The sequence below is a fragment of the Rhea pennata genome, chromosome 5 (assembly GCF_028389875.1).
Source record: "Rhea pennata isolate bPtePen1 chromosome 5, bPtePen1.pri, whole genome shotgun sequence".
NCBI classification, from domain to species: Eukaryota; Metazoa; Chordata; class Aves; order Rheiformes; family Rheidae; genus Rhea; species Rhea pennata.
The window spans coordinates 231,229-256,450 of NC_084667.1; the positions used below are offsets into that span (position 1 = coordinate 231,229).

Genomic DNA, 25,222 nt, shown 5'->3' on the forward strand with positions numbered 1-25,222 from the left:
CTGACACAGGTGACCCCACACCATCCCATATATCACAAATGCACCTGTACTATGACAGATGCAAGTGGGAGGCAGCTATCCCCAAGGTTACAGCAACCACAACTTCTGTGGCAGCCCAGGTGGTCACCTATCGCCCTACTACAGTGCAGGCAAAGCTGTTGGCCCTCATGCTGTACAACTCACCCACACTCTCCCAAACAACAGCCACACTGGCACACATACGGCCACAGGCTCACAGCCAGCCTCTCTTCAGGGATGCTACATCCACACACACAGCCCCCAGGCTCGGTCTACTCTTCCCCCTCCTGGTCAAGCATTGCTGGTAGGATGAGTAGCAGAAGCTCCCATGTGCACGGGTGGCTCAGCCCCTTTCCCACCAAGTCACAGTGTCCGGAGCAGGCAACCTACAGCACTGCTCCATTGCATCATCCCACAGCCCCAGCAAGAGGGATTTATCAGACTCTGGTGTAACTGTAGCTACCAAATCCCACTATAGCAAGGGCTGTCCTACAGGATTCCTACAGAATCATAGGAAAGGGCTGGAAGGCTACTTGGAACACACTGAACTTGGTAGCAGGACATAAAGAGACCACAACACCTTCCGGCTCACCTTCTTCCTGGAGCACTGTCTCCACTTAATGCATGGAAGAGAAGAGCCCGAAGGGTTTCTTTCAGGACACAGCCACCACTGGTTTCTCAAGGATGCCTCCTCTTAGAGTTTGGGATATGGGGACTGAGCTTGCTGGCCAAGGTGGCCATTTCCAGCCCTGGTGCCTCACTTTCTCCTAGGAACTCCATGGGCATGGGGGAGTGGTGCCCACAGACATGGTGCCACTCACCAGCCAGAGGATGAAGTTGATGGCGAGCACAGTGGGCACACCGCCGAAGGGCAGGCCTTGCAGGACAGTGCTGCGGGAGTGGGCGCTGAAGCATTGCTCCTCTGTGCTGTTTGCCAGGGTGTCAAGGAAGCTGAGCACATCCAGTGAGGTGGAGTCGGCACCGTCTGGTGCTGGCTCCACTGAGTATGCACTGTCCATTGGTGCCGCAGTGGGGCCTCACCCTGCAACACAGAGGCTGGGGTGAGGATGGGAAAGCTCTTGCTAGAAAAGGGGCTGTGGCTCCTCCAGGTCCTTCACAGAGGTCTGAGGAGCTCACTAAGTGTAGGGAGAGGATAGAGCTGGCATGTAGCCTTGGAGCAGAAATGCCAGAGTGATCAGAACAGAACTGATTGAGCACATCCCATAATCCTGTCTTTTCCAGTTCCCCTTCTACCAGGGAAAGGCTGTGGGGCATAGGGCAGGATGGTGCTGACAAAACTTCACAGCTACTTCTTTTGTTTTCCCCACTCCCTTAAACTCCATGCTATTTGGTTGTTTCCGTCATACCTGAGATAGGTACCTCACCACCTCTCCCTCTCATTCCTGGAAGCTGGGTTGAATCACAGCCACCCTGGCACAGTCAGCAGACAGGAGCAAGGAACATCTGCTTGAACTTCTGTCAATAAGAGCAACAATGACATTGTTAAGGGGGGGCACACTTACTTTGCTCCCTGTATCCAGAAAAGAGCTGTTTGTGGGCCTTCCCCTCACCCGCTCTCTTCTCCTCTAGCATCACAACTGGTTTAATTTGAGAATTGTGGGATTTCCCTTCTATCTTTCTGCCAGAACAAGACTGCTACTTCCAGGACGCATTGAAATCTTTAGAAAAAATCAGCTTCTCAATATCCTAAATGCTAAGGTTCCCCACACTTTGTCTGAGTGCTGATAGCATGGGCTACCGTTCTCATTAAAAGGAAATGCTTTTTTGCTCTTCACTTTCTATAATTTCATCCCTTTCTCCCTGGTGCCCCTGAATGTTTCTCTTTTCACCCTGGGATTTCTGCCTTGCTGCTGTGACTCCCCTTGAGGTGGCAGCTTTCCACACTGACACATAATGAGTCTTTTCAATTCTCCCTCATACAGTAGACACCTCAGTTGTTTTGAGATCCTGTCTAAAGTGTCTTGCACGAGTGCCGTTCACTGCAGGCATACGGTTGTGACCACAGCCTGTGCAAGAACCACATGAAGCCTCACTGTGCTCATTAACATGGACTCCTGTGAGTATTGTATTCAAGTCCCTGGGCATTCATTCATCTTCCTCCTTTTTATCTATTTCCAGCCACAGTCAGGACCCCGCTGTGACCCCTGCAGTCACCCTACAGTAAAAGTCGATCCCTGTTGCAAGATGCTGACAGTCCACGCAGACAGGACAGACCAAGAGAATCAGGAGCCACAGCCTGATTCAGCAGTGAAGGAGAAGTGAAGACCTCAGTGGCCTGGACACACAAAGTACCTTTATATATATATATATATATATATATATATTTTCCATCAAGACCAAACTGGAACAATTCTGCTTCAACACCAAAGGAAATCTTATTGAGAGGCCCCTGGGGAGCACAGACAGAATGGATACAAAAATGCTTCAGCTTAGAAAGGGGATCTTCTTCATATCTATGTGGATTGGCTTTTGTTGGGAAACATTTATTTCTACTGTGTCAGTGCGACAGATGGGAGACTACATTTGCATGTGGTTTTATGTTCTCTGTTATAGCCTCAGGCTCTCTCTCTTCAAATAAGCAGCCTCTTGCTTGAGGAGATTATGGTCCTGACCTACAGTTCTTGAGAAGCAGACCAGATATGCCCCTCCACTGTTGAACAGAGCAGTTAGGAAGGGGGTGCTGGGGTAGAAGTGACACAGATTTCAGGCTTGAAACACTGATGGTGCTCATGCTCCACATCCAGCGCAAGGAAAGATAGAGAAGGAGGAAGGTTTTCAAACAGAAGGCTGACAAAAATTGGCTTTGACAGTCTGATGAATGCAGTCAGGTGGACATCATGGATTCCCAAATATATCTTGAGCTTGAGTCTTAGTGCCTGCTGTCTCCAATTAAAGAAAGTGACTGGCTATTTCTTCTGATGCCTAAATTCCAGCCTAGAGAAAATCTTCAAGGGAAGCCACAGAGTTGGCTGTGGAGCGTTGACTAAGACTACAGCTCAGCAAAATCTGAGGGTCTCCCTTCTTGAGGGTTAGGCTGATACCCTGCTACCTGCATAGATGCCTCAAAGAGATGTCAGAAACCACTGAATTACAGGCATCAGGATCCCCAGGACACAAAGAACCACAGCAGTCTCTCTTACTGTATATGTGATATGTTGTCACTTGGGGCACTGGATTCAGCCTCTGCTACAGATCTGCCCATGCTGTTCCCTGCAACAACTTCACTTGTTGGAGGTTCTCCAGCCACGCATGCCTTGATCTGACTCGTCTATGGTGTCTGGAGACATCCCAGCCCAAGTTGGGATGGCTGACAAGGTAGCTCCCAGAAGGAGAACTGCCAGGTCATCCTCTGAGATGGGCTGACACCTGCTTCTGGAGGGCATGCCAGTAGGGTCAAGGCGAAGGACTACCCATGATGTCATGTGTGAAGTGAGGAGTGGACTGGTAAAACCTCCCCATAACGCTCTCTAGTCACAGCTTTCATCTCAACTAGGGTAGGGAAATCCCAAGCTTTGAGGCCCAGTATGGCCTGGACAAGGTAACAACCTCTGAAAAGGGAACTCCAGCAAGGGGAGTCCTGTGGGAAATAAGTGGGCCACTGTGACAAGCTGCAGCCATCTTCCCGAGCCCAGCTGCCCCCTGCTCACTGTGAAAACTCCGGGGCTACTCGGGCCTCTGGCTGGGGGTAGCCCTTCTCCTGCGGAGATGCTCTCAATCTGTTTTTCTTCATGTGTACGTCTTTCTCCTATCCTCATGTAAACAGCAGAGCCATCACCATCTGGCATTTTCTGCTGCTAAATAATTCATTGCCTTTTTGTTAACAAGGAGAGCACGTCTGTGACCAAGGGAGCTGTTGGATCTTCAGCAAATAAACAAGGGGACTCTTAGCAACCTCTGAGTCCCTTCTTTGGGGACTGCTGCCCAGCGTTAAGGTCCTAAAACTTGTTTCTGTGCACAGTGCTTTTGCTCCTGGAAGGAACACCACAGCATGGCAGGGAGAGTGCACCATGGGGATCAGTAAAGGCTGTCTTTTCCTGTCAAATTCTTGTTGCTGCCCCATTTCCCCAGCAGCAGATTGTATTTTGCTCCCAGTGGACAAAAAGCAATGGGTTCCTCCTGCAGATGCTGCTAGTCATCCCACTCTCCTGCCCACATGCAAACTCGTCCAATGTTTCCTCTCCAAAGCAAACCTTGACCCATCCAGTCCAGCCAGCTCCCAGCTCTTCCCCATGACACCAAATACCACTTTTTCAATGACAGTCTCACTGCACAAAAAAAAATTTAGGGACAGAAGGGCCCTGAAGCCACAGATACATCTTCTTCCCCTCTCTCCCAGGCAATTCCAACTCCAGTGCCCAAAGGAGCCATCACGCCGTGCTCAGTCCCATAGCGCAGCCCCTGCAGCAGTTCACAACTCCTCCAAAGGTAATACTTCAAGCTCATTTTCCTGCTTTTGTCCAGCTCCTTTCACCCCCAGACACCCCTGGATAGGATACCCATCTCCAGATACCCAGCTGGCACCTTTGCAGATCGTTTGTTTCAGCTAATCTCACTGATCTTCAATCATATAGAAGCTTATGTAAATTATGTAACTGCAGTGTTACCATTAAAATAACCATTGGGAATAACCAGGTAAGTAAAGAATGTAAATGTTCCAGGAACAGCTCATGCAGAAAAAAATGGCAAAAAGAAATTTCTGCTCATGCACTCCAGTAACAGCTTGATCTCAGACCTACAGGACACGTTCAACCTTCCTCCAACAGGAAGAGATAAAGAATAGCACTTTGCGGTGAGAGGATCACATGAACATTGTAGGTCAGAGTTAATGTTACTGTTAAAACCCTTAAGCTAAATTTTCACATCAAGCTTATGAGATAATTCGGCATTTTGAAATACTCTGGTAACAGCATGCTGCAACCGTATCTTAAATATGGTCCAAGCGAGAAAAAGACAGGATCACTAGACCAGTTTCTATTCTGGTCTACATCACTGATGGTGGCATTCTGGGTAAAATCCTTCCCCTTGTTCTGCTTTTTCCTATCTTTAAGAAGTGGAAAGGGAATAATGATGTGAATAATGGGGCTGGGTGAGTGCATTCTCATCCTGGTGATGTTGCAAGCACTTCCCGATAGTCGTGTAGGAGACAGTACCACCACATGCCAATCAAAGATAGGGGTCTCTTTGTGCCACATGCCACCCTGAAGTAATAAAAGTGAAACTCAACTGAAGAAACACAGGAATGGGCAGGATTACATCTAGGAAAATGAAGCGATAATATATAGGCAGAAATTACAACTATGTCCTTCCCCAGTCAAGGTCTTACTTAGAGGAAAGACGCTAAATTAGAAGCAAGAAATGTGCAGAGTAACAGAGGAGGGCTGTCTTTATTTCTCTTGTTCACAATGGCTGTGAATGGATAGTGAATTTATGATGTTTGCCATTGAGAGTGATTTGCTGAATAATTTCTATGAACCATTTCCAATGTGACAGGTTTGTCTCGAAAATTCAGTGCCCTGTTTGTTTTGTTTATATACCAGCATATGCTTCGCCTCTCTGGTTGGGAGGGCACTAATCCAGAGAATCAGATTTCCAATTAAAAATAAGATGTTTCTTTTCTGTGAAGAAAATTTTTAAAAATTATCTTTCCCTTAAGCACCCTGCCAGCAAACTCATTTGCTAAGACAATCACAAAAGGTTGGAGTAGCAAAACACCAAAACAAAATCTTGGGAGTGCTCAGATGACTAACCCAGGCTTTCCTGCATGCCTGCACTCACTCAGCCTTGGCCATCCCTCCCCGGCCGGATAAGAATTGCTCATTTCTGTTTGCGGATCAGGCAGCTGAGACACAGGTCTATTGAAGGAGCTGCCCGTGGTCACAAAAAGCCAGCAGAGAAATCAGTGTTAGCAAGCGGGCATTGGATTCCTGATGTCTGTTAGACAGCAAGCCTCCCTGCTAGCTGACAGCCTTCCCCACCTTCCTTCCTTTCCAAGGAGATATCCAGCGGGGGAGGTTAGGAAATCTGAGCCACTGCTGCTGACTCAGCGCCACAGAGCACCGCAGCCACCAGGCGATAATGACCTTGGGCTGGGAAAAGGCACATCAGTACCTTGCACTGAGCTCAGTGAAAGCGTGACAGAGGCAGTTTTGGTACAGAAGGGCACAGTGACCTCTCTGTCCCTGTAGCTCGGTGCATGGGGATAACAGGCACACCACACACTGTGTCCGGCTCCAAGAGGGATAAGCACAGAGGGGCAGGAACACAGATATGGCCCTCCAAAACCCCATATGGGTCCAAGGTCTTCCTCAGCAGCTCTCCCTTTGTCCTTCCCTCTTAAAATAATGGCCTCTAGGCTAGGCTGTGTAGGGTAGGATGACCCTGTTGGGCAGTCCTGCCTGCAACATCTGTGTGTGGGGGGGGAGGGGGCAGATCCTGGAGCTGCTCTGCGCTCCCTGCTTCTGCTATACAGCCCAGATCATAGGACCTTTGCTCCTCTTCTACATTTGCCCTGTATGTTCCCCCGTCCTTGGTTACTCTCCTCTCAGGCCATGCCTCTGCCTCCAGTGGGAGCACAGTCATCCAGTACCTCCTTGATTCTTTCTTCTGGTCTTAATGGGAATGTACTCTCCTCCCACCACTGCCACACAGTTTCCTACTCAAACTGGCTTTTCCCAAGGTGAAGTACACTGATGAGGACATCTCCCAACTTCAGACCACCCGGCCTCATGGCAGGCCCCTGCTCACCACTAATCCATGCCAGGAATATGGGGCTGAGAGAAACCACCACTCCTATTTGCTGGGACCTGTGATTTCTGCGCAATCTTTTCTGGCAGTGTTAAAAGCTGAGCTCTCCCTGGGGGCTGTCAGGAACCAGGCTTGAGAACTGATTTCCCTTTGGAGTACCTCTAAGCATGCTGCTCTGCTCCTCCACAGCATTGCTCTACAGGGTACGCCCCAGCTGTGGCTCATGTCATTTCTGGCTCATCTCTGAGCCAAGGATCTTCTGGCAGGCCACAGCTTGCCTTAGTGTGCCACTTCCCTTCCCTTTGGAAACCTGCTGAGCATAGCTGCCATCGGGGCACAGGCTGGCGCCAGCCCTTTGACAACACTCCCGCTAAAGCAGGCTACTACGCACGTGCCCGCTGCCTCTTTGCCGCAGGCAACGCTAATCGCGTGGCGTTAGCTGGCGTGCTGTGAGCTGGTCCTTCCCTCCAGCACCAGGGACGTGGGCCAGAGAGCAGGCTGCGCTGAGAGAGATACCTGCATGACAAACTTTTCCTAATCCCCAGCACTGCTCAGTGGGAAAGCCACCAGGGACAACTTTTACCCAGAAACACGTGGTTGACAAGCTTTAACTCACTGATGCAGAGAAGCTTCCTGTACATCTTCCTGCACTGCCTTGTCAAGCCCTGTCACCAGGCTCCCGCAGCCCACACTTCCCATAGAAATCTCTGTTTCAGTGGGCAACAGCTAGACATCCACTAGCCAGAGTCCCACTCTACCTCTGTTGTCTCTGCTGGAATCTCTTTGGGAACTGCTAAGAGATTATCCATTTCTCTTCAGCCATATCAGGAAAACCACCTCAAAGTCAATACCCCAATTTTCTCAAAAAAATCTGTTTTATACTTCTCTTCCACATACCTTCCCTGACCCCACTACTTCTTTGTGCCAACATACGCGAGTCTTCCATAAGGCTGAGACCCCAGAAAAGAGGATATCAATACCTCCAGCCATATTCCAGCCATTACGCTTATGAGTCACTCAAGGATTTCCATGGACTCTTGGTGGGAGAAGAGGTCTCTTTTCATTGTTGCTACTTTACTGATCTAATGAGGCATACAAGTGGAATGTATGACATTGTCATGACCACCTTCCCCTCCCATAGCCTTTTCTGAGTGCAGAGATTTCATCATGAGGAGCTCAGGATGACTGAAACTCACCAGATGAGCTTCTTTGAGTTGAATGCTCAAAAGGAGCTCCTTTGGAGTGCAAACAAAAGGAAGTACTAGAGTGGTTCTCTAGCCAAGCAACTTCAGCAGAGACCACTCTACAAGATCACACTTATCTTTCTCTTCTGGAGGAAAGGGGGAAAAATCTGGAAATGATCACGGAGAAAAGAGTATTTCCTGGAAGAGAAGAGTATTTCTTTTGCTGTTAAAGTTCTGGCAAAACTCAGCAGCCATTTTTAGTCTGAGAACAGACTAAAAGTATCTCCCTCCCTTCTGTAATTCACTTGACTTGTAAAGCTCAGTGCTACAGAAGGATTTGGGATTATTCTTTTTTTTTTCCAATAGGTTGGGCAAGACAAAGATTTTGTAAATAAACATCACCTTCCCCTTCTATAAAATCTCACAGTGAATTTTCCTACACTGATTTCCCAACAAGGGGCACAAACATCTGCCAGGCTCACTGCCTGTGATGGCTGCAATTGCAGGCATGGGAGCCACTGCCCCCCTGAGCCTGCACAGACTCTGCAGACAGGAACACTGTGTGTGAGCTCCTTCCACTCAGCGGCAATCCCTCCTCCGGCACTCTGCAACCCTGGCTGCTAAATCCCGCCTGCCAGAGCTCGGGGGGCTTTCTGCCAGAAAGGGGTAAAATGGAGCTGAAGAGAGCCCCAGCAAGGAACCGACATGGTCAGGAGGAGTCTGTTCCTGGGACAGAAACTGCATTCCCTCCCTGCCCTTGTCTCCTCTCCGCATGCTCCCAGTGCGCTCTGCCAATGAATCATCTAAACTACTTGACCCATCAGGAGGGAGAGATTGAGTTCCCATTTCAGGGAGCCAAGTACCTTTTTCTGCTCTCAGGAGTGGCAGGTTGCCACCACATTTAGGAAAATCTGTGCAGGGTCACTTTGCCCCAGGAAGAGAGGCCTGAGAGTCATCTTAAGCCAACACAGCACTTCAAAGCAAAATCCTCCCTTGCCACATCCCCCAGGGAGTGGCTGCTGAATGACTCCCAGCCATTCCCTCCTCTTTCAGCATCACCATGTGGATCCAGATGTGACTATGTTTCAGAACTAGGAGAGACTAAGCTCCACATACAAGATACTTGGATAGCAAGATCTGAGAGCTGTCCCCAGAACCTAGCCTTTTAGCAAGGGCCTCTGCATGGCTACATTTGGGGACTTCCTCTGCAATCTGGCAGCCACCTGCACAAATCCATCTCTCCTGGAGGGAAGCTGTGTACCAGGCAGGCCAGCATTTACTCTGTGCAGCTCTTCTCAGCATGAGAATACGGCCAAATCCTAGAGAGCTGTGGAAGACCACAGGCAACCAAGAACAAACAGTATTTACAATGAGATCTACAGGCAGAGAGGTCTGGGCAAACACAGGGAAAATTCTGTGCACAGAGCAGCTCTTCTCCAGCTCCTCCTCCATGCATATGTGAGCAAGCAGTTGCTGGAGTGAGCACACAGCAATTAGGAAGGAATAACCATAGCTGAGCTTATTCATTTTCACACTAGTCCTTTTCCTCCACAACTGACTAAGATGCCACTGCAGTCTGGCTTTAACCTGTGTTTGTTTTATATTTCAATGTCCTGCTGTGCACACATTGTGCTTTCACAATAACAATGCTTAGCCCCTTACGCTGCACTTCATATGTGCAAAGCACTGAGCAAACATTAGCTAATTAGGCTGTAAGCTCCCTATGGCAGGGGCCTGTCACTCATTCTGCACAGTTCACCCTTGTACTTTGAAAATGCTTAAATCAATGCTGTTCATTGCAAAGGATTACCAGGGTTGGGCACAGCCCAGAAACAACCGCAGGGCAGGGAGATGCTGGCTGCAGAACTATGGGGGGGTGCTCCTGGCTTGGGAGCACAGGGCTGCCTGAGAGGGATGGAGGGCCCAAATGGCTCACGCAGGGCAAAAGGGAAGGGAGTTACCCAAGGTCTCTGAGGCTGCCCCAAGAATAGCTTGGGGACCTCACAGGATCAGGGTAACAGTGAGGAAAGAGGGACTGAGAATGAAGTCTGATTCCTTACTCAAAGAAGTTTCTAAACCACCTCCCCTCCCCTTTTAGCTATGCCACTGGGCACACTGCTCTGTTCTGAGCAGCAGTAAGCAAGAGAGTGGCACTCTCTTTGCTCCCCAGTAAATCCCACCTCCTCAGTCTCCCAAAGCATAGACAGACACCAGATTGTCCAGGTCACCTGGGACCTCAAGAGCAGAGCTAGATCAGAGCATCTTCTCCTCAGTCTGAAGTTTTGCACTCTGCCTCCTCCCCACTAGGAATGGCACCAGGGAGCTCAGCTCTTCCTAAGCCTCAAAAAAGGTACTGTTAGGTGAGGGTGAATTTCAGAAAAGTGTTCAACTTTACATGCAGTGTCCAAATTGCAAACAATATAGAAGCATGTTTATCTACTTAATATACACACACATGCACAGGTATTCAGTAAAGCAATATTTCTGAATTAATGACAATAATGAGTTTGTTTTTCTGGTTGAGTCCTTTGGACTACATCCCTCCAACCACATGTCCCTTCTGAAGGGAGGAGGCAGGGACCTCCATCTGCCCTTGGGTACCACAGACCCGACACCATCACCAGCCCCAGCTCTGCAGCTTGGAGGCTAAAGGCTGTTTTCAGCCCCCAGAGCTGCCCCAACACTTGTAATTGATTAGTAATACATGCAGCTAAAGAGAGCTCCCACCCTCTGCTAAACATAGAACCGAGGGCCATCAAGGCAGCTGTCCCTAAGGAAGGACTTAGGCTTCCCCACTCCTCCGTGAAGAACTTCTCAGTTACTTATCACTTACCAACTCCATCACCATACCACATTACATTCAAACAGATCCACCAAACTGTCAGGAGCAGCTTTTCTTTGGCATCAAAGGCCAAGGAAGGCCTCTCTCAGCAAGGCTGAGAGGGTGGTAGGACATCAGTCATTTAGAGGCAGATTGCTTCTTCCTCCAAGGAAATAAATGTGTTGAAACAGATGAGGATTTTGAGGTCTGTGTGAACAAAAGGGGCCACCTCCTCTGGGGAAAATGCTCCCTTATGGAAACCCATATGTGAACCAAGAGCAGCCATGTCACGGTTCAGGGACAGACTCTGGCTGTCATTGAAGGTCACAAGACATTTTTCACAAATGCCAAAAAGGTACCAGGAGTACTGTGGTCTCTGAAGATATGGGAAAAGACAGAAGAGCAGCTCTTTCCTCTCCAAGCTCCTTTTGCAGTTTGGGGATTTAGGAGCTGTAGGAGGTGAAGAGGAGAGTAGGAGTTTTATGTGTTGCCTTTTATAAAGCACCTGCTGCAGAGAGACTTCATTCCATCTGGAAACTGCCGGCACAGCCCTTTCCAGCAGAGCTATGGGCATCACTGGCTCTCAGGAGAGCAGGGGAAGATTTACCCCCAGGCAGGGGAGCATTTCACACCTGTGCACGTAAACTCACTGAGCCCATGCATGAGGGGGGAACCCCACTAGTGGGCAACTCCTGCAGCTTTGCAGCCCCATGTCCTGCCGAGTGGGGCTGGCAAGGCACACATGGCATCCAAGGAAAAGGCAGTGAGCCAGCTGAGCCCCCTGATGCCTAAATCCTACCCCAGTACAGCCCACTCCACTGGGAAACTGGCTAGAAGCCTTAACACAGGCTTTGGAAAGCTGAGTCTTGTCCCACTAGGGAGGGCAGCACTGGCTCCACAGGCCCACCTCCCATTCCTGGTTCCTCTCTGAAGCTCATTAGCAGTCTGTCAGTCAATGCCACCCTTGGGGATCTGATTGCTCGGGAACTGCCAGCCAGGACACTGGGGTCCCCTGGGCAGTCACGACTCGAGGGAGAGGCAAAGGGCACGAATCCACCCACAGCCACACACGTGCAGTGTGCCTGTCCCCAGGGTGCATGGCTGAGGGGGTGCTGGTTGTGCCCCTTTGGAAAGTGTTCATTGCCACAGAAGCCCAGGGAACACAACCCATGCCGCAGGCAGACCTACCCTGCCTCTGCAGCACGGCCCACAACGAAGGCTCGGCTCTTCCCTTCCCAGGGCAGCGGTGAAACAGCTGTTTAAGTTCCCTGCGTGGTTGCTTTCAGCTGTTTACCTCCAGCAAGCCCTCCTTGCAGCTGATGTCCACAGGTCTGGTGTGTGATGTAGGGCGCGCATGGGCACGTAGCAGCCCAGGCCACACTACTGGTCCCAGCTCTGCTCCATTCCCGCACAGCATGGCTGTCATAGCCCAGACTGCCTGACGCACTAGGACACTTTCCCTTCCTTTACCTCTCCTCTCCTCCCCATCAGGCTTCAGACACCATGCTGACAAGCCACAGATCTAAGCACACTCTCAAAGCCAGCCATGCTGCTGCCACGCTTGCCAGGACATCTGAGCCCAACAATCACACAGCCTCAGTGGTGGACCCTGCCTCGCAGCCCCTGCCTGAGGCCCATCTGGCAGTAGGTGTCTTGAGGCAGAACAACCATTCCTACAAGGGCTTTATGTCCAGGGCAGAGCAGGGCTGCAAAATATTTCTCTCCCCAGGATGCAGAGCTCAATTCCTCCTATCCCAGCTCAGGTACCCACTGCACAGATGTCCATGCACCTGACCAGCAGACATGCTGTGGCTGAGCAAAGCCAGCAGCAGGGAGCTTCCTGCCTGATCCTGGGATTTTCTGGCCCTAAGCATGGCTGTCATGGCTTCCTGACTCTGCGCAAGCTTACACTAGCTTCAGACCTGCTCCTGACTTAGCAGACATCACTAGAAAGGCCCAGGAGCATCCTGCCACCAGTATCCTCATCCATACCCATCCAAGGGCCAGGACAAGGTGGGTGACATCACACTGGTCCCCTCTTTCATAGAATCATAGAATCAGGAAGGTCGGAAGGGACCTCTGGAGATCATCTAGTCCAAACTCCCCTGCTCAGCAGGGTCACCTACAGCATGGTAGACAGGGTTGCATCCACGCAGGCCTTGGATATCTCCAGAGAAGGAGACTCCACAACCTCTCTGGACAACCTGCTCCAGTGCTCCATCACTCGCACAGGGAAGAAATTCCCCCTCACGGTCAGGCAGAACTTCCTGTGCTTCAGTTTCTGCCCACTGCCTCTTGTCCTGTCACAGGGGGCAACTGAAAAGAGTTTGTCCCCGTCCCCTTGACACCCTCCCTTCAGGTACTTGTCCACATTGATCAGATCCCCCCTCAGTCTTCTCTTCCCCAGGCTGAAGAGGCCCAGCTCTCGCAGCCGTTCCTCAGAGGGCAGGTGCTCCAGCCCTCAGATCATCTTCGTAGCCCTATGCTGGACTCTCTCCAGTAGCTCCATGTCTCTCTTGTACTGGGGAGCCCAGAACTGGACACAGTACTCGAGATGAGGCCTCCCCAGGGCTGAGTAGAGGGGCAGGATCACCTCCCTCGACCTGCTGGCAACACTCTTCCCAATGCACCCCAGGAGACCATTGGCCTTCTTGGCCACAAGGGCACATTGCTGCCTCATGGTCAACTTGCTGTCCACCAGCACTCCCAGGTCCTTCTCTGCAGAGCTGCTCTCCAGCAGGTCAGCCCCCAGCTTGTACTGGTGCCTGAGGTTATTTTTCCCTAGGTGCAAGCCCAATTCTCCTTGGGCCACCCACACATTTCCCTCCACACTGCTCTCTGGGAAGACCTCCTCCCCGAGCTGCTCTGCAGGCTTTTCTGCTGGGGTTCAAACCTTCACAATGTTCCCTGCAGCTAGTTCTGCTCTTAACTCATCTCCTTCCAAGCACAAATGGCTCTTCTTCAGGGCAATGGATTATAACACTATATATAAAATCTTTTTTTTTTTTTTTTAACATAAAGTATGATTTTAGAATGTTTGCAAAGCTAGAAAATTTCCTTAATTGCATGCACTTGGTGCCCTCAAAGCTAAGGACCAGGAACAAAGGGTGAATTTTGGGCTGCCACAGGAGCCTATAAGCACTCTGCTTGCCAAACCTAGCCCTGATGAGGCTCTCCCCCTACCTTTGCACAGTTTCCAAGCAGATCTTGGTAATACCAGATGACCAAGATGAATCACAGCACCCTGAGTGGCATAGGAGTTGGCAGTTCAGCTAACATTTTGGCACCAACAGGCTGCACAACAAGAGATTGCCTTGGTGGTTGCTGTGCTAGATGCATCCATCCTCCTTGTCTCCAGATGGAGGCATTAGCTCTCAGTTTATCAGTCTGAGTTAATAGTGCATCAAAGGGAAGGGAAAGCCTTTCGTGGTGAATGCAGTGGCCTGGAAAGGGGGGGCAGCAAGAGAAGGTACTCCCAAAGACCCATTTACACCATCTTTGTACCCAGGAGACCCATCCAGAGGTGAGGGTGTGGTCCCGACCAAATCAGTGTGGACTCTACCACCCAGCGCACACTGCAGGAGCTTCGCTGTGCCTGGGGATGGATGCACACAGCAAGCTCGCTGTGCCTGCTGCCCAGCGTGCCCTGTACCCTGCTGCCCAGGACAGAAAGCCTGCATGTCTGCAAAGAGTTGACAGTGCTCCTGCAGGGTGAGGGGACTCTGTACTGTACAGAGGAGTATTTGAGCATTCAGAACAGGCCACCTCCCCTCTGGCTTTTGGGGAAGATATGCAAGCAAATTTGATCTGGCTTGAATGGAAGGAAGAAACTGAACTAGTCTCAGAGGCTCATCACCAGATTGCACTGCCGTCACCTGGGGCATCAGCTGCCCTCCTAGCAAGCCCTGTCACCACAATTCGTAATTCACAATGACTTGGAAAGCACAATTCTGCTTTTTCCTAAAGCAGTGGATGAAGCATGCAATCCATCTCTCCCTGCTTGCTAGGGCACATGTCCACCAATCTTCCCTAGCCTACGCAGACCTCGGGGGGAAATCGGAAGAAAGCTTTTGCTGCAGAGGGAGGGAGCTCTTGCAGGCACATGCAAAGCTGCAGACGTGGATCTGGAAAGTACTTACTGTTCCAGCCTCTTCCCAGCATGCTGAATGCTCAGCAAGTATGGAGAAGACAGCTTGTTCCCATCACTGCCGCCTGCCTCCAGGGGAATTCCCTTCACCCATGACACAATTGAGCAGATCATCAACCACATACTCACTGGAGAGCAGAGCAGGCAGTCCCTCACATGGATCAGGCAGCTTTCTTCTCCAAATCCCCTTTAGGGAGGAGAGTTGAAAGGGCCTGAAGCATCAGAGATCAAAGGGATATCACAAGACTGTTGAGATGGGAACCTCAATGCAACAAAAGCCAGAGGGAGGGGGCACAAGTCACTCAGCAACGCCCAGAGTATGGGATCCTGCCCGACACCTGCATACCACAGCGCGGTGCCCAAGTATAAAGCAGGTGAGAGAGACAGAGAGAGGTGGCACTCGTTTGCACTCTGTGCTAGAGCTGGCACTGCCCCCACATCCGCCCTGCTCTTCCTTCCTGCTCCACCCCTGCCAGCCCCGTCGGTTAGCAGCTGCTCGCAGCTACTGGAAGAAGCATCAGAAGTGATGGATGTGACCGAGAGAAATGTAAGAAATGGTTTATTTTCCTTAAGGCAGAGCAGGAAGTGTCAAATCTGAGCACGCACAAAGGCCAGGCCGGGAAAGGAATGAGGCATCAGGAGAGAAAGCGGGAGGCTGGGACAGACAGCATCTCGCAAAGGATGTGGCGAGGCAGACGGCAGGTTTGGCAGCAGGGCGGCTACAAAGCAACCTGCGCGCTAATCCCTCTGCAAGGACAGGGGATACAACACCGGGTAACGGCTCACAGTGGGAGCTATGAGGCCAGCTCACCCTTGCCTGGCGGGTTTGGGAGGGTTTGCATCCTTTAAAACATGTCCAATTCAACAGCCAGCATCAGAGATCCTCCATGGACAAGTCAGCCAAAAGTTGGACAAAAACTACCTGGACTAGGGGCAAAATGGCTGAAGGATCAGGATGGAAAGTTTTAGGGGCAAGGAGACAGAGATTCCCCGCAGTGTCTCTGCACAAGCCTGCCTCTCACAGCATGCCGGGTCGCACTGCCGGGCTGGCACTCGGAAAGGCCGGGCAGCCCCTCGTGCCTGCTCAGCCAGCCCAGCTGGCAGGGCCACGTCCCCGGGCAGCCCCTGCCTGCACTCCGTAGCATTGCCGCTGAAGGGGAAGAGAAAAGGAAATGAAATTACACATGAGATGCTGCAGCAGATGGTTGCAAAGGGAGTTTCCCCAGCCCATCCAGCGTGCTTTGGGCACAGCAGAGGTCGGCAGCCCTGAGCCTGTCTCAGCGGCCACGGCAGTGCCTATGCCATGAATATGACCAGCCAAAGAGACTTGGGGGCCTGGGGAGAGAGCAGTGCCCAACCAGCCATCACTTCAAGTTGCTCCTCAACCTGCAGCTACCCGAGACACTGCCACAGTTACCAGGGATCAGACAGGTCCACCTCTGTTTTGGGAGGAATGCTCGGGGACGTGGTGCTGATACATAGCAGTATTGACGGTCGCTGGGGTGTCATGGCCCAGTCCCAGCTGAGGTTCCTGCTTTCCAGCTGGTTTTGGATATGCTGTTCTCCTTTTCTGCTTTACCCCTGCTGCAACTTAGTAGTTTCAGTCCACTAGGGGCACTTCCTGCCCCAAAATATCCCCCGTGCTTCCCCAAGGCTGCGCACACACCTATCAGAGACAAAAAGCTGTGGAAATGCACATGCTTTGGGGACTATGGCTCATCTGACATACCACACTAATCATAGTCCAGGAACTGCAAGTAAAGCTCTGCACAGGTACCAAAACCCTCCAGAGCAGCAGGGATCAATATTTAGATGATGCTGAATCCCATGCTCTTGCCTCTTCCCTGGGAGTAGAGCAGCCTACAGGATAAATAGGTCTCCAAGTAGTTCATGGCTGCTTTCCATGCTTTGTCCTGGCAGCACAGCTCTGCCACCGGGGAGCTGAACATTGTGCAGATGCTGTGGTTTTCCTGAGGCCAGGACAGTAACTCAGAGTGAGGTCCTAGGGAAGGCATGGGCAATGCACCCTGTAACACTCTCCAGGGTGCCAAGAGGTCCCGCACTGGATGACCTAAAGTCATAAGCCAAACCTGAGACTGGACTCCAGCAATGCCACTGGAATTGGGCAAAGCACCTCCCAGTCAGGATGTGTAAATGCCCACACACCCACCAGAGCCCAGTGGGCTGCAGGCTGAACACATTCATGGATGTGTTTGCAAAATCCAGTTACATATATTGCCTTTATTAAATGAGGGAAGGAGATACCACCTTGCTGACACGGCTGATCTCTCTGCATCCCCTCCCAATCAAGAGCAGATAAACTGAACAGAAAAAGCTTTCTCAAGTGACTGGACTCTAGTGCAGGAGTACTCATTGACCCTTAAGCAACAAAAACAGGATTGAACTCCAACTTTGGCATACAACTCCCACTGCCCTCAAGCACTGCCAAAAGTATGAAGGTCCTAGGAGGCACAACAGCAGCCCAAGCAGCCAACAAGGCCAGTGCTGCCATTGCTTCTTTGCTTACACAGTTCACATTTTAGCAAAACTGACACAGATCATGTCAGATCTCAGGCAAGAGAAGGGAGAAACAATCTTCAACTACTGTCTCTTAAAATAAATGCTTAATTTGTTGGCTCTGCATAAATTCAAGGAGTTACTGGGAACTCTAAACCAAATAAATGCGAAGTTAAAAATGAAAAGGTCTCGTGCTCTCTTTTCTGAAGGACCTGCCCTTGTGGGTCTGGGACTTGGGTATTTGCAAGCTTGCGGCTCCACTGGCAGATCCCATCTGCATTCCTCCTCCTCCTGTAAAGGATGGGCTCCTCCACCTCCGGTGCTAGGTGTGAGGAAATAGCTGAAATAACATCACTAAAATAACAGACCATCATGGACAGCCAATAAGGTAGAGGGAAACCCACAAGCACAGAAGCCAGATGGGCTTTTAAAGACTGCAGTTCATGGACGTAAACATACTCTGCCCCCTGCCTCCATGATATTTCCACTTCTCCAGCTCTCATCCACCTTCCCCATCTCATCCCCACAGAGAGGTGCGTGGCCCACACTGCACGGGCTGCATGCTTCCCGGCTCTCCCAGAGCCTGCCGTGACCCTCCGCATTCCTGCCACAAGAATTACCAAATTCAAAAAAACAAAACCAAAAAACAACAAAAAACCCACCACAGTGAAATCCTGTTTCTGCTGAAACCAACAGCAACCAACAGCTTCAATAGGAGCAGAACCTCATTTCATCCTTTTGCATCACAAAATGGTTGAGGTTGGCGGAGACCCCCTGGAGATCATCTAGTCCAAACCCCCTGCTCCAGCAGGGTCACCTAGAGCATGTTAGACAGGCTTGCATCCAGGTAGGTTCTGAATATCTACAGAGAAGGAGACTCCAAAACCTCTCTGGGAAAATAATGGAAAAAAAAAATAACAAAAAAACCCATTTCTTTCCATTGCCTGGAAAGAAACCTCTGAAATTTGACGTTGTGTAGATGTTGTCTGTATAAACCGAGGTGCAATCAGGATAACTCTTCTCGGGCATCACTGCAGTGACAAATTAGTCCTGGAACCTAGTGATTACTCCTGGAACACACATAATGTCATAGCTGTGACAGTGTAAGTAAAAGCACAAGGCAAGGCTGGTGGCATGGTAATATTTTTTATAAGACCAATTAGTAGAGTTCTATATAATTTGGTTTAAACAGCTCAGTGTGCAACACAGACCACTGAGGAGTGTGTTGGTAAAAAAAAAAAATACAGACCCTGACTTGTCTACAGTTTTTGAATTAACTGAAGGTCTTTAAAACTTGACATTCTCAGGAGGTGGCACAATCAATAGAGCTTTTATTCATTTTGTTGTGGTTTTTTTTGTTCCTGAAAAGAAGGAATTTGATGAAATTACATGGAAGAAAACACAAGAAATCAAAAATTTGGATGAAAGAAAACTGAACGTGGATGAAAACCTCCAAAAAGAAAAATCCAATAAAACTGCTTGATCAGAAGATTAGTAGCAGTCTAATATGAAAGGAAAAAAGCAATAAAGAGTGCTTGGAAACAAAATGGATAAAGAATTGTGACTTTTTGGAACATACACCCAACTTAAAAGGAATCAGATTTTGTCTGAACTAAAAGCTTTTAGAATTAAGAAACAACCAATTTAACAATCTACATGTTAAAACTTTCTCTCTCTCTAATCTATAAAAAATAAATATGTAGAAATTCAAGCAGTATATCCTTGCTGCCAGAGATACGCTCACTGACTAAGCATCTGGAACTAAAATCTGAACATTGAAGCAGCTCTGACTGCAGCAACCTTTCTGAAAGCAGGCGATTTTATTTAGTGATTAGTTTATTCAAAGGTCAAAAAATTACTGAGAAAGCAGGAGATCCTGGTTCCCTTTCCAATCCAAATAAAGATGAAGTATGAGAGGATGGTCTCTACTAGTTCTAATTTCTTAATGCCATTAATAATCAGTTCTTATGACTGGTTGTATTTTACATTTCCTATAATAAAATTGTTTTCCTATACTACAGTTGTTACTGTTAAATTCATTGCAAACAGAAGTAATGTTTTCATTAACTTCTTTTGTTTGGATTCATACATCTTAAGTAGCTTTATTTAGCTAAGTAGAAAAAATTTTAAACAATTTGTTTTCTGCATTATAATTGAATTTCATTTTCCACTGAAATACAGATCGGCCAAAATTATAATAAATAATGAAGAAACGTGTAATAAAGCAGCGTGTCATTCACTGTTTTTTAATTATTACAAACATTAAGAATCTAAATAAATGTATGTTACACTAGAAATTTACTCAAACATGGTGCAGCATTCTGCTTAATGATAAATACCACAATATACCTCAATAAGAATCAACTTGTCCTTAGGGAAACAACAGAAAAATACAAACAGAAAACAAGATTGAATCTAGTTACTTCAATCATGGCTTTCTGATTATTAAATTGTAATTTTAATGCATCCATCCTACTCAGCAGTAGGTTAAGAGACATCCAATGCAGAGACCAAACTTGTTCCAAAATGCCTAAGAACTTTGGTTAGTTTTTCCTCCATTTTGCCACTGTATTTCTCTTCCATATGGTTCTGCACCTCTAACTTCTTACTGAGAAAAGCAGCCCATATATACAGGGAATTGCCTGTGTTCCTAACCTGGAACCATCAAGCCCCAGAAGCCTCCCACTGACTTAATAGACCTCCAGACTGCTGTTTGCGGGCTTGGAGGAACCGGGTGAACAACCAAACTTCTGTCATTCTTCCTACTGGTAGCTTGGGGATCATGCCATCGTGACTGAATTTGTCAGAAGATACGACAAATAATTTAGTGGTTACGGCTGGGCATACACTATAGAGGAGAGGAAGAAGGTGTGATCCCTTATTCCTAGCTCTTTAGAGCATCCTAATCCTGCTAAAGCCAGTAACATACAAAAATAACCCAAGACTAGAGTTTTTTGAGTAAGTATTTCCAGCAAGAGCCAGCTCCAAAGGCTCAGATCATACCCATCTACGGGTAGTTAAGACTACAGCAGCTCTTGAAGCCCCTATTTGGTCAAAGTGATGCTACAGCCTCTCATAGGGACTGTGCTGGGAGCTGTACAAATGATCCTTAGGTGGAAATACTTCTGTACCATGGCGTTTAAGCACCCCAGAGGCTCTGCAACATTACGGTAACTTCAATTAAGAATGTCATTTCTCAGCTAAAGAGGTTTGCTCTGCAGCCCATAGCGCAGATGCAGCTCTTAGGCTGCTATAACCATCTGCTAAGTGAGGGCTGTACCAGAACAGGCAAAGCAGAGCAATGCTGGGACTTGGGTAACCTCAAATTCATCTTGGGTAACTGAGTCATAAAACCTGGACCCGTTCAGGGGGTGCAAGAGTGAGCAGCTGCTGCAGGGCCAGGCTGAAGGGAAGGTGGGAGCAGGGCTGGGTGCAGGAAGCCATGCCCCACTTGGCCTGGCAGGAAGGGTTAGTCCCTCACAGAGCGGGCAAGGAAGGGCCCTGCCCGTCTCACCCATTGACCAGCGACAATAGTGCCACGAGCAACACGAACAGCTGCACCCAGTTAGCTGGCTCAGGTCCTTCTCATTGCTGTTGTAATGGCACAAGCAAACTAATACTACTTTTGCCACCTAGTAACAACATGTGATCACAATCAAATTACCAGTCAGAGCTACATTTGAAGAGGTAACTTCCAAACAGTTTTTTAAAAGATATTTAGGCATTTTATAGTGCAAATAGATGCCAAATAGGATCTTCAAAAGCTGCGAGACACCTCATCACTGAAGAATCTCATAGACCTTTACTACATTCAGTCCTGAAACAAATCCTTCACATGCCTTAATTGAGGAGACCAAGGCTGGAGCTCCAAATTGTGGCATGGAGACCAACCCAGAAGGAACAGGTCTGGTCCACTGCTTCTCCTGAAACAATCTCAAAGCAAAACTGCTTTTCCTCTGAGGACAGTACATAAGCAATGCAATGTTTTCTTCAGACTTAAGGTTCAGCTACATTAAATATGTTCACAGCAATTAAACTAGGTAGGAAAGAAAGGCTGTTTAACCAACCCAGAACTGATGACTGTAGAAGGCTTTGGTGTTTATAGACTCACATGGAAGAGTCAGCATTTGTATAGCAAGCATACTGATGTTTTCACAAGAGCTCAGGTGACTGGTTAGCTTACTATCAATTGAATTCACTTGTAGGTGTTCGAAACATTTCCCTCTCTCACTGCTGCTGTTAAGACAAGGGTATTTTCTTGATATATTCTTGACCATGAGCCAGCAATGTGCCCTTGTGGCCAAGAAGGCCAATGGTCTCCTGGGGTGCATTGGGAAGAGTGTTGCCAGCAGGTCGAGGGAGGTGATCCTGCCCCTCTACTCAGCCCTGGTGAAGCCTCATCTCGAGTACTGTGTCCAGTTCTGGGCTCCCCAGTACAAGAGAGACATGGAGCTACTGGAGAGAGTCCAGCATAGGGCTACGAAGATGATCTGAGGGCTGGAGCACCTGCCCTCTGAGGAACGGCTGCGAGAGCTGGGCCTCTTCAGCCTGGGGAAGAGAAGACTGAGGGGGGATCTGATCAATGTGGACAAGTACCTGAAGGGAGGGTGTCAAGGGGACGGGGACAAACTCTTTTCAGTTGTCCCGTGTGACAGGACAAGAGGCAATGGGCAGAAACTGAAGCACAGGAAGTTCCGCCTGACCGTGAGGGGGAATTTCTTCCCTGTGCGAGTGACGGAGCACTGGACCAGGTTGCCCAGAGAGGTTGTGGAGTCTCCTTCTCTGGAGATCTTCAAGGCCTGTGTGGATGCAACCCTGTCTACCATGCTCTAGGTGATGCTGCTGAGCAGGGAGTTTGGACTAGATGATCTCCAGAGGTCCCTTCCAACCTTACTGATTCTATGATTCTATTTCCTACAAGGTATATTTTAAAGCTGCTTTACAATCCTCCTTTTACAACTCCTCAGATTTAGGCCTTGGAGCTGTATTGACATCTGCTTAGTTTATCTTGAGCCGGAAGTCCGCGCGGAAGAAAGACTGCATTTACCTGTGAAGGACTGTGTGTGCCTCTAATGCTGTACCGTGCTCACTAGCACCCCCAGAAAGCAGTGCTGTTTCTGTCACCATTTGCAGGACCACTCAATACTTACAGCTGTCAGTAGTAGCTGAATCAGGAATGAATTAGTTAACCTTGTGGAGTGCTTTTAAGAGGAGAGGAGCTACAGAGGGATTCAAGTTATTATGCTAACAAAGAGCTGAAGGTAATTCATATACAGTTGCAAGCAAACAGAAACTGAGATGCTGCTGTGGAAAGACAGCAGAGGTTTAAACTTAAAGGGAAGCCAAAAAAGCCTGTATATGCTAGAGACCAAGAAGCTACAGGAGTGCAAAAGGTCTCCATGATTTTATTTACTACTTATTTATTTGCAAGTGGCTGTTTGCCAGACCTACTTAAGACAAATCCTTCTTGAAAGAGTTGCCTCTGCCTCCATCTCCATCTGCTGCCCAGCCCTGACCACTACTCCCCAGGCAAGCATGGAAGGGCAGCAAGGCTACCATTAGCTGCTACACAGACCAGAGAAGATATCTCCCCCTCCACGCACCAGCCTCGCCTCAGGGCCTGCCTTCCCATTTTCTACTTTTTCCACACCTTCCCCTACCTCTCCTCTAAGCAAACGTACTCTGAACCACTTCAACAGCACCTTTTATCCCAAGCAGTACATGTTGCCCTCACCAAGGCAGGCAACCTGGCCCGTCTCACAGCATCATAAAACCCCAATATGAGGCAGAGCAGGATTTCCACAGCTGGGGCCACCAAGCAAGGTGCTTTCTTGAACCTTCCTTGCCCTCCCAGCTTTTCCCACACCTTCTGCCTCTCTGTCCACTCCCCACTGGAAGCCTCTAGAAGGTGGGAGAGCAGATCATTCCCACAGATGATGGTCAAACTATTAAAAGGAAAGATGTTAATTCAAAAGAAAAATCCCTCAGCCAGATAAAGGTGTCTCTCTTCTCCTGGATAACGTCCATTCTGTTAGGGAGGTTTCTTAACTGCAGACACACCACGCAGCACTGCTGCAGGCTACAGAGGATGTGGAAGCAAAAAACAGAAGGCAGGGCCTTGACCAGTGGACAAATCTGGATGAAGTTGTAAACTATGAGAGAGCAGCTCAGACTGAGCATTAGGTCATCCTGACACTATAACCCTTTCGGCTGGAGTTATCATCCTCTCAAAAATCAGAAGGAGAATTGGGGAGAGAGAGAGAAGAGACTGCCCCCACCTTCTTCCCTGCTAGCATGAAGCATTTCTAATATCATCAGATGTGGTTCCCAGAAGGAGGATTATGTGGCCAGGATGAGGCAGGGACTGAGCACAAGCCATGGCATGACACAGCGGTGGCATGAAATTTTATTTCACATCAGAGGACAGCAGCATAAGGGCACTCAGAAAGATCACCAAAAGGCTGTGGCTTGCTCTGCTTCTGCCACTAACTTACTCCATAAGCTCAGAAAAGCCCCTGTACCTCACTGGGCCTCAGCTCACCCATCAGTCGGGTGGACACAAACCCTGCCTAAAGCCTCTTTGGTGCGCACTCCAGAAACAGGGCAGGAAAACTTCATCTAAATGGAGATAAGTATCCAGACATCACCTACAACAAAACAAACCCAGCTCTGCACCCCTACACCCACACAGCTCCTCTCACGAACTGTACCTGTGCGCTGATGAACACGACACTGACATTCTCAGTGGGTTACACAAGTTGTCATGAGCGTCTCCAGTGAAGTCCCAGAGACAAACCCAGGCAGCAAACACAGGCGCCGGGGCTGCGACCAGCCCCGTGCTCGGCAGCCTCCCCCCGGCTCACCCCGCTGCCGGGGTGCCTGAGCCGTCCCATCCGCAGGAGCCCCGTAAGGTCGGTCCCAGAGCAGGCTCCTCCAGCCAGCCCCGTCCTCCCGGCACACACCTCCTCACCTGCGCCCTCGCTCCTGGCCGCCCCGCAAACCCCACCGCGAGGCGCCTGGTTCCCTCCGCGGTGCTCAGCGGCGCCCGTCCCGCGGGTCCCTGCCGCTGCCGCGGCGCTCCCGCCCCCACGGCCCGCACTGACCTGCCGGCAGGGCCCCGCGCCCGGCTCCGCGCCGCTCGGCTCCGCGCCGCCCCGCAGGCTCCGCGCCCGCCGCCTCCCACCCTAAGGCCGCGCCGCGCCCGGAGGGGGCCGGGCGGGGCCCCAGCCCGCGCCGCCCGCCCCGGCCCCGGCCCCGGCGCGGGGAAGAGGCACCGCGGCGCCCGCCCCCCCGGCGCCGCGGAGAGGCTCCGGCTCCGGCTGCGGCTCCGCGGCCGCGCCCGGGCCCGCGGCAGCTCGGGGCCCCGGCGGAGCAGGCGCCGCGCCGCAGCCGCACCTACCCCGCGAGCAGCCTCCGAGCGCCGCAGCGCGGGCGGCGCAGAGGGCGTGAGGAGGGGAGCGGCGGGCGGCGGCGCCGCTCTGCCCCGCCTGGCCGGAGCGGCCGAGGAGCCTCCCGCAGAGCGCCCGGGCGGGCTCCGCGCCTCTCGCGCTGTTTGCGGGTCTGAGCCTGCACCCGTGCTCGTCGCAGTCTCCAGGCAGCTTCTGCGCTGCTTAGGCACCTGGGGTGGCTGCCTGGGCTGGAGCCATAGGGGTGAGAGGGGAATTGCACTCCGCAGCAACCAGCCACCCGAGTGGCGATATGTAGGAGGTTGTCCTCCTCACAATAGCAACAGCGCTCAAATGGATGGGCGCGTTTTAGACCCCGGCAGCG

General features: G+C 50.1%; 1 protein-coding gene across 7 annotated transcripts in view; it reads right to left on the bottom strand.

Moving 5' to 3' along the window:
- Window positions 1–24,914, bottom strand: part of TMEM63C (transmembrane protein 63C) — a 41,665-nt gene extending 16,751 nt beyond the window's left edge. For 5 of the 7 annotated variants that reach the window (XM_062577139.1, XM_062577137.1, XM_062577138.1 and 2 more), the window contains exons 1-3: window positions 24,556–24,622; window positions 1,386–1,494; window positions 840–1,060 (exon numbers count right to left, since the gene is read on the bottom strand). In XM_062577139.1, coding sequence (XP_062433123.1) covers window positions 840–1,037 — 198 coding nt within the window. In that variant the 5' untranslated portion in view covers window positions 1,038–1,060; window positions 1,386–1,494; window positions 24,556–24,622. Of the gene's footprint in view, window positions 1–839; window positions 1,061–1,385; window positions 1,495–24,555; window positions 24,623–24,851 lie in introns of those variants that run through there. The other 2 variants (XM_062577134.1, XM_062577135.1) reach the window with 2 other exon arrangements.
- Window positions 24,915–25,222: the final 308 nt, after the last annotated feature.